Source organism: Camelus ferus, chromosome 7 (assembly GCF_009834535.1).
Source record: "Camelus ferus isolate YT-003-E chromosome 7, BCGSAC_Cfer_1.0, whole genome shotgun sequence".
In the NCBI taxonomy this organism is placed as follows: domain Eukaryota; kingdom Metazoa; phylum Chordata; class Mammalia; order Artiodactyla; family Camelidae; genus Camelus; species Camelus ferus.
This window is the reverse complement of record NC_045702.1, coordinates 30,847,817-30,856,791: the sequence shown is the minus strand read 5'-3', so window position 1 is coordinate 30,856,791 and position 8,975 is coordinate 30,847,817. Positions and strand designations below refer to the sequence as shown.

Below are 8,975 nucleotides of genomic sequence, written 5' to 3'. Positions count from 1 at the left end.
TTCTTTCATACGTATTCGGAAGCTTCTATTTGTATTTTTATAAGGCATCAATTCTCTTTCCATGTGTGCCTTTCTTCCTACTCTTAAATATTCTCACCATTTTGTACACATGCCTTTATATATGTTACTGAGAGAGAAAGAGCAAAACATTTGTGTTTACACACACACACACACAAGCACATGCATCACAAAGAAGTTAAGACAAACGATAGCGGTCCCTCTGGTGAATAGCACTGAGTAGCACACAAATGGAAAACTATGAAATGGAAGATAATACGGGGGCAAATCAAGCACACACGTTTGCATGCTCAGGACACGAGGGATGTTTAGCTTCATGGTCATAAATTGTTGGTAATTATCAGAAGAATATGAACACTGGCTCCTTAAATTAATCAAATCTATAGCTTCCCCTCAAAGGAATCAGACAAAACATATTCAGTCTTTATTTCCTCTTCAGTGGGAAAACAGGAACAAGATTTGGTAGCCATGTAAGAAAATGGAGCACAACTTCTAGACCAACAGCTGCCTTTTAGGGACCTTAGAAATTTTCAATGTGTTCAATGTTTAATAACTTCTCTATACTTTGGAGCTTACTGACAGCAAAATATATAGTTTGCATCACATTAAACACCATTGATTATTCTACTAAACCCAAGTACTCTGTTAAGAGTTGGATGTTCCAAAGTAAATATGTATCATTTAAGTGTTTTCACACAAATTCTGTGGTAACTGGTATTCTTGTCTGGATGAGAGGCAAATGGCATGTGGCATATTTGATGGAATTATTTTTAAAATACTAATTATTATTACGATGTAGTTAGAAGATAAGTAAGAGACAGGTAATCCATGAAAGGAGGCAGAATATATTCTCCAAGGAGGTTTAGGTAAATTATAGGAATTTGCATCATTTGGAGACATTTTTGCTTGTGTTTCTGTTTTACAATACTTATAAATACCTTGGACACTTTACACACGTTTAAATGGATTACACAGACAAATGGCTAAGATATGATGAACTCCACTAGTAGCTTTCTGCAAAATAAGCCTTCACCAGGCTTTATTAGAGCAATTTCCTCTCTTTTATTGAATGTAACTCAACTCATTTTAATATTTTATTTAGGTACTTTTTATATGCCAGCATGGTGTTAAACTGAGAACACACACACTTCTGCTTTTGAGAGGGTCAAAGTCTGTTAGGGGAAACAGACATACTAAAAATAATTTTAATATGACATGAAAACTAGTAATATAATTGTATTTATAAGGCACGGAAATAGCATTGAGAATGTACAAATTCTGTTAATCTACAAATTCTACACATTAACAGTGCAGGGACAATGCCATAGAAAAGTATCATCTGATGTGGGTTTTGAAGACTAAATAGGAGTTTGCCCTATCACTACTTAGGGTGAGGAGGGAATCCCAGACAGAGTGAGCGGCAGGAGCATGGACGAGCATGCTGTACTGGGGGAACTGCAGATAGTTTACAATGTGTGGAATAGACCTGCAGAAGGTAGGGAGAGTGAGAAGAGATGAGGCTGAGGGTAAATACCAGGACCACAACATGAAGAATACTTGTTTGTTGAGCTAAAGAGCTTGCATTTTAGCCTATAATTGATACCACTGAAAAATGTAAGGAGTGACATGATTAAATTTGTGTTTTTAAGAATAAATGGGAGGAGGCGCTATAAAAGAAGCCACCTTGGCCACAGCCTCTCACAGGGCACTGGGCGGTCTGGCAGATCTGTCTCTTGCTTCAAGTGTTTGGCCAGCACATACGCAGGGACACCCCTTGCTTCAGCCTCTGACCACCCTTCAACCTTTTTTCCAGTCACAACCTTCGGAACCAGCCCGTCTGCTACCCTCAGCCTCAGGGACCAGCCGACGCCATTTTTTGAGCTTAGCTCCTTATTGCCGATCAACCATAAGCTCCCAGGTTGGTCAGAATTATTCCACCAAGGTAGAGGCCACCCTCCACCTCCCAGTCAGTGTGTATCAGCGGGCCTCCCACACCTACCTCTCTCTGGGCTTCTACTTCCACCGCGACGATGTGGCTCCGGAGGGCGTGGGCCACTTTTCCTGCAAATTGGCCGAGGAGAAGCGTGAGGGCGCCGAACATCTCTTGAAAGTGCAAAACCAGCGCTGCTGTGGCCTCTCTTCCAGGACCTGCGGAAGCCATCTCAAGACGAGTGGGGTAAAACCCAGGACGCCATGGAAGCCGCCATTCTCACGGAGAAGAACCTGAACCAGGCCCCTTTGCACCTGCGCACACTGGGTTCTGCGCGCGCAGACCCACACCTCTGACTTCCGGGAGAGCCGCTTCCTGAAGGAGCAGGTGAAACTCATTGAGAAGATGATGACCACCTGACTAACCTCATTAGGCTGGGCTGGGCGAGTATCTCTTTCAAAGGCCCTTTCAAGGCTTTTCTAAAATGCAACTAAGAAAAGGAAGCTTCCAGAAAAGGAGTTAACGTGGACTTTTGAAATCACACTGGGGCAACTCTTGGAAGAAACACACTTGCATATTGAAAAGTCTTTCTAGCAAATAATAAAATAAAAATAAAAAACAAAAGTATCATATCGCCACTGGTTTCATAATGTAAATACTATGTATTAAACAAATGTCAGATTTTTTACTACCATAGTTCATATTACTGGTGGGGCTTTCAGGTGTTTAGAATTTTGGGTTTACATTCAGTGCAGGAATATTCTAGGGATAAAGGAAAAAGGAGATGGGAGATACTCCTGTGGGTCTTTTATTAAAGAGAGAAATCAGAAATTCTATCTTTGAAAGAATGCATAAAACTAACCACTTACCAGGTTCAAACGGATATTTTTGCTGCTAAAACTTTACAGTGCTAAACACTGTTCTTTAATTACAGAGCCCAGGTTTTCCTGCAGTGGGGAGTGGACAGGGAGGGATAAGTGGAGAATGAATTAAAGAAAAATATTTTAACTGAATCGGAAAAAGACTTTTCAAATATAATAATTAACAGATAGCTAAAGGACAGTTATGTGAATTTAACTGATTATAAATAATCCGTCCAGATTTTAGCTAGAAACAAATGGCAAAGAGGAATAAAATTTGTTTTTCCCTCTGTAATTACTACACCTTATGATTTTAGATCCCAGGGAAATTTTTCTCGTGGGTTCTGTATCAACTGCAGGAAAATGAAAAACCGTCTTCTCACAACTTCTCCTCTTGCAATGCCATTGAAGGAGGGCCCCAGTGACTCATCGCTTCACATTCTCATCTTTCACTTATGTTAAAAGAAAGTCAACCTCCGTTCCCTGGAAGAAGGCTTGGTTGCCAGAAACCCTGAGCTAAACATGGAATTTATTTTCTACCATCAGGAAGTGAGTTCTCTGCTGCTGCTATTATCTGGACCTTGGATAACGGCTCCGTTACCCTTAGTGCTAACTTTGCTGGTGGCGGTGGAACTGCCCCTAGGGCTGCTGTAGGGTCAGCCTGCTGATGGCCTGTCTTTTTCTCCCAGGTGTTACTGATGAAGAATAATCCTCAACTCCCGGTGATTAAAGAGCCAGTGCCGAGATAGCTGCCTTTTCCCACTTGTCTCTGGCACCACCATAAACTGTGTTAGGAAAAAAAAAAAAAAAACCACAGCAATCGTTTAAAAGGGGGACAGGGGGAATCTTTTGAATGCATGTTTTTCTTTTTGCCTAACAATAGAATATAAATGTATTTTTAAAAAGATTCTTTAGAGATGCTGTATGTTGCACAATGCAGCACCTCCTTTTCTGATTCTGTCTTGGTGTAACTTTTTCCCCTGTATGCATTATTGTTATTGACAGCAGTTCTAAAGGCTTTAAAATAAGAAGAAATTAAACAGTGAATCAATAAAGATTAGCTATTTACTGTAGATTACTAGCTTATCGTTTCCATAATTGCAATAATGGTTGCTGATGGAAATTCTATTTATGTGAGTCATTTTACTCTTGTTATTTACTATTATTAATGTTACCATTATTATCTTCTCACCCTTCAGTTCACAAGATGTATCTTCTCAGTGAATTTTAATTCCAGTATCTTGCTATTATACTGTACATAATCCTATCAAAGACTGTCCTTCATGCAACATTTTCAGTGATATATTATCATAGAGACTGTTAATGAATGAGCTTCATATCTTACTCATACTATTTTAGATACTATTTTTATTAATTTCCCAAGTTGTAATTCTTCATATGCTACCTGTGCCTGTCTTCTATTAAAGTTGTGTTTTCAATTTTTACATGGAGATTTCAAAGGAAAGCATTAACTTTGTGTCTTTAAAAATACATTTTACTTCACAGATGCTCAATGATTACATTATCATAATGCCCGGGCTTTGTTCTCTTATACTTGTAACAAGTTAATTTTCACAATTTCCTTTTACTTTGGATTCCAATTTTATGTTAACAATCAAAATTAAAACAGTAGCACTCTGATCTTTCTGACACACAACTGAGATGAGAAATAACTTGAAAAACAAACCAATTGCACTTTGTCCTCTGACTAACATGCAGACACTATAGTCAAATAAAGAAAATAATTATGTCGACTTTTGTACATAGTATCTCTAACCATTATTACTTGAAAGTAAATACAGTCATCAGACAGAAGGTACTAGGCTCCTTGGAAATAATTCATTTCATTGAAATGCCTTATTTATTTTATTTTAAAGGGATTAAGAAAGTGAGCAACAAGAAAGCTGTTTAGCTTTGTTATCGTCTCCTTTTTCCTTACCATATGATTCAGATTGCAGGTTGTTGCTACAGCAAATAATTCATGCTGAAACTTTTGTTATTTTATACTCTTTTCCTCGTATTGGGAATTTTGTAGCATGGTATGGATTTCTTTTCATATGTTCCTACAGGAGAGGTCAAACAGAGAGAATGCAGATTAAATAAGCTTAGATTATAGCTACATTCCTTTGTAATTACATTAAAAACATTCTGACAGTATAAAGTTAGTGGCCAATATTAAAATGTTCTTAAAACTATGCTATGTATAGAACATGTAAATAAGGTCAGATCTCTTTGAAGGAAGATTAAATATACATGTGATATTCTGTAGCTGAGATTAATAGCTAGGGAGAAATGCACCATTACGGTAATATAAACTTACAATATATTTAGTATATAGCTACAGCATTGTGCATAAGCAAAACACATCCCTGTTGCTAGTTTGTGTTGATACGCCTCATTAATCTTTTCAGTGCATCTACTTGTTTTTCTATAGATCTCCAAATTTACACATACATAAAAAATACATATATACTAGGATAACTAGACCAGTAACAATTAGAAGCAACTTGAAGAAAAAAAAAAAACACAAAGGAAAGAAGGAAGGAAAAAATTATTTTTTCCAAATACTGTGAAATAAACTCCTACCTGCTTATATAAAAGGAAAAACCAAAATACTAGAAAAGTTACTGCTATAAGATTACATTCCTAGTATATACAACACACTTAGGACAATCTTTTACCCAAGATGGTGGTGGTTTTAACATTCTGTCAGTGAGTTTAGAAATACCCGATGCCTTCGATTCCGCAGTTGCAGTGGTAATAAGGGAAAAACAGCTAGCACTTAGGGGTGCTTATTCTATTCAAATATTGTTTTCATCATTTTACAAGTATTATTATCTCATTTTACCTTCAAAATAACCTTACAAGATAAGTACTATTACTACTTTGCAGGAGATCACACAGCTATTACGTGTGGGAGTTTGAATGGTGCTAATGTGATGGCCTAAGTCGAACTGAGCCACAATAGTAGACTGACCTCTTCACATCTGTTATGGCCTATACCCTACACAGGCAAGTTCTGTCAAAAGCTGTGTCTTGTATAGAGCTCCTCTACATGTCAGTGACACAATAAGAGACTCCAAACGTCTCTGTAAGCAGTTTGATGAGTCCTTGCAATCTGAATTCAAATTTCAGGTGTCTGAAGCTCCGTTTGTCAAAATAATCCTAATGCTTTACTAGAAACTTCATGATTCAAATGTGCTTTTGTATTTTTCATAATCTTTTTTGAGGACACATATAGCCTTTTATAATTTTTCTAACCTGTAAAAATAAACTTACTAATATAACATACTATAAAGTTACACAGTAACTTCCAGCAATATCACATAGATTATTAAAATCTTAAAAGAAATAAATGTCTCATCCTTGGCAAATAATGTTTGGAAAACAGGTTAGCAGTATTTTGATTAATCACAGATACAGCACAAACAAGTAGTTTTATATTTTGCATGCATCACTGGTGATAATGTTTCATATATTAGTTTCATGGGACATGTTATACTTCAAGTATCTGAAAAGAAAAGGGAGAAAGGTGGTGAGGAGACCCACAGAAGCAAACAACAGATGTCCAGCACAGCATGAAGATTTTAGATTCCATTTTTCCACAATTCCTATCCTTCATTTTGGATATTTAGATTTTGAATAGCTTACCATTATAAATAGTACAATAATAAATAATTTCACCCATACTTCCTTTGCTTTGACTATTTCTTGAGGTTAAGTTTCACTGGTGAGACTCACATAGATTAGACAACTGTATGCTTGCTTCTGCTCTGTACCACCAAATTGTTTTCAAAGGGTTTAACCAATATTTCCTCCCACCAACAATAAATTACCATGCTTATTTTGTTTCTTTTGTCAATATTATTATTTCTGTTAAATTCTTTAAGATGTTAAGGCTGGCTCTAGTGACCTCTACAAGTTTACAAACTGTTGGCCTCTGTTTCCTTATCAATAAGGGAGGCTTGTCATAATATTTAAATAGCCAAAGAAAGTGGTTCCTCATTCTTGCTTAATTTTTTTCTTAAAAAGTTTTTATTTTGATGTTTTTAGACTTACAGAAAAGTTGCCACAGTACAAAGAATTCCCATATACACTTCACTTAGATTCCCCAAATGTTAACATCTTACTGTATCTACTTTAACATTCTCTGCCTGTATGTATATCCATATTAGTTTTTTGAAAGTAAGTGCTTTAACAACTGAAAGATATTGATCTAGTACATGCAGCTATTTGATCTCTGTAATGGATTTGTAATTCTTTGCTTACTAACATGATGGTATATTTTTCCATCATGTTTGTTTATTGTTTTTTGTTGTTGAGAAGATTTCTTCCTGTTGCTCGTCTAATTATAATTTGAACACTCATTTTCCTATTAGTTTGTATAATCTTTTATGCATATAGTTAAAATTCAACTGTTATATTTACTGAAAATACGATCTAATGGATCTCAACTTATTCTAACTTGCTGAAAGTAGAAATTCAGATATAGTAAGATATGTTACATTTTTAAGATCATACTGTTTCACTCTTCAAAACTTAATAGATATGGTCCATTGAGACAGCTATAACAAAAATATCACAAACTGGGGGGTTTAAATGACAAACTTCTTTCTCAGTTTTTGGAGGCTGGAAAGTCCAAAAGAAGGCCCCAGCAGACTCAGAGACAGTTGTCTTCTTGCTGTGTCGACGGAGGGAGGGGCAAGCGAGCTCTCTGGGGTCTCTTTTATAAGGGCAGGAATGCCATTTATGAGGACTCACCCTCAGATCTAGTCACCTCCCAAAGGTCCCACCTCCTAATACCATCACATTAAGGATTACTAGGTTTCAATTGATGTATTTGAGGGGACACAAACTTTCTGTCTATAGCAGCAGGTAAATAACTATACACTCTGCTTATTGAACCATAAGAAGGGTAAATTTAACAGCTTCCTGACCCAGAAAAAGGCATTTGTTATAATAATGTATTCTGAAACTGGAACTGTTGACAACAATTTTCAACATAAAATGCCTACCTACAATTATTTCTCACAGCTCACTCACATATGTTTAGAGTGCTGTTGTTAAGTCTTTCTAACCGATTGTTTGGCTTAAGGAATCAGAAAGGCTGCTTTAGGCTAACTGAAGGTTATATGTTCACAATAAATCTAGACATGAAAATCAATAGAAACATTTAAACCTGTGATGTTGGAGAAGTGCCTCTCAAAAAGATCAAATGCTACGAACTGAATCTCATAGCCGCTGTTGCACATTATCACTACAAGTGAAGGCTATTGACACTATCCTGTTTCTTTATCAAGGCAGCTGCAATACAATTTGAAAATCACGACCCTAAACACATGATCTCCAGGCTTATTAGCGAGGTCTGGTAGTCCGTGGGTGGATGCCAGATCTGCAGACACGCTTCCTTAGTCCCTGAGGGCACCAGCAGGGGACTTTGAACCCAGCACAGACGCTGAGAGGACCAACAGTAAAGAAGGTGAATGACAGAAAGATGCACTTTTCACACTAGGTAGGAAGTGAGGCATCCACACAGAAGGAATGGAGTGGGAATACACAGATATGATTGATGAGAAGTAAGAGAGACATTGACAGACTCATTGAAAAGAAACCTGCTTCGTTCCCCATCCTCTCAGATGTCTCATTTTAGGATAGGAGTTCCCATGTCTTTCGAAGTCCTCCTCCTACCTGAGTGGACTACCATTTTCTAGCAAGTTCCTGTGACTCTGATACTTGCATTTCCTTTCAGTGAGCTTTTCTTTTGGCTCCCCCAAATACATGTTATGCTTGTTTTCAATTTTCATGGATCTTACAGAACACTAAGTGGTAGCAGCAGCTAGATCTACTTTACTACCAAGCTTTGTCCTAAAGGGACCTATGTCTTCGCGAAATTGTGAGGTTATGAAACACCTATGAGAAATAATGAATCTTAATGCTTTATAAACTAGCATTTCACAGGCATGCACACACACTTTCCCACACACCTTGCAATCGAAAGCATTCCACTATGCCAGCCGTTCATAATGAAAGGAGATTCTGGTAAGAACAGTAAACAAAACTAAGTATTTAAGAAAGCAAGTAATGCCAGAGTTGTGAATTCTGTTTGTGTGTGTATGTGTGTGTGTGTGTGTGTGTGTGTGTGTGTGTGTGTGTGTGCATATGTCTGT

At 37.1% G+C, this 8,975-nt stretch overlaps 1 protein-coding gene across 1 annotated transcript; it reads left to right on the top strand.

Annotated features, from left to right (window-relative positions):
* Positions 1-1,672: 1,672 nt before the first annotated feature.
* Positions 1,673-2,245, top strand: LOC116664745 (ferritin, mitochondrial-like). Its single transcript, XM_032482947.1, has one exon. It carries the CDS (start codon positions 1,673-1,675, stop codon positions 2,243-2,245), a length of 573 nt encoding a protein of 190 aa, XP_032338838.1.
* The last annotated feature ends 6,730 nt before the right edge of the window (positions 2,246-8,975 follow it).

Bases quoted from the DNA above. Each gene is read 5' to 3' on its own strand.
- LOC116664745 (XM_032482947.1), top strand. From the start codon at position 1,673: ATGGGAGGAGGCGCTATAAAAGAAGCCACCTTGGCCACAGCCTCTCAC.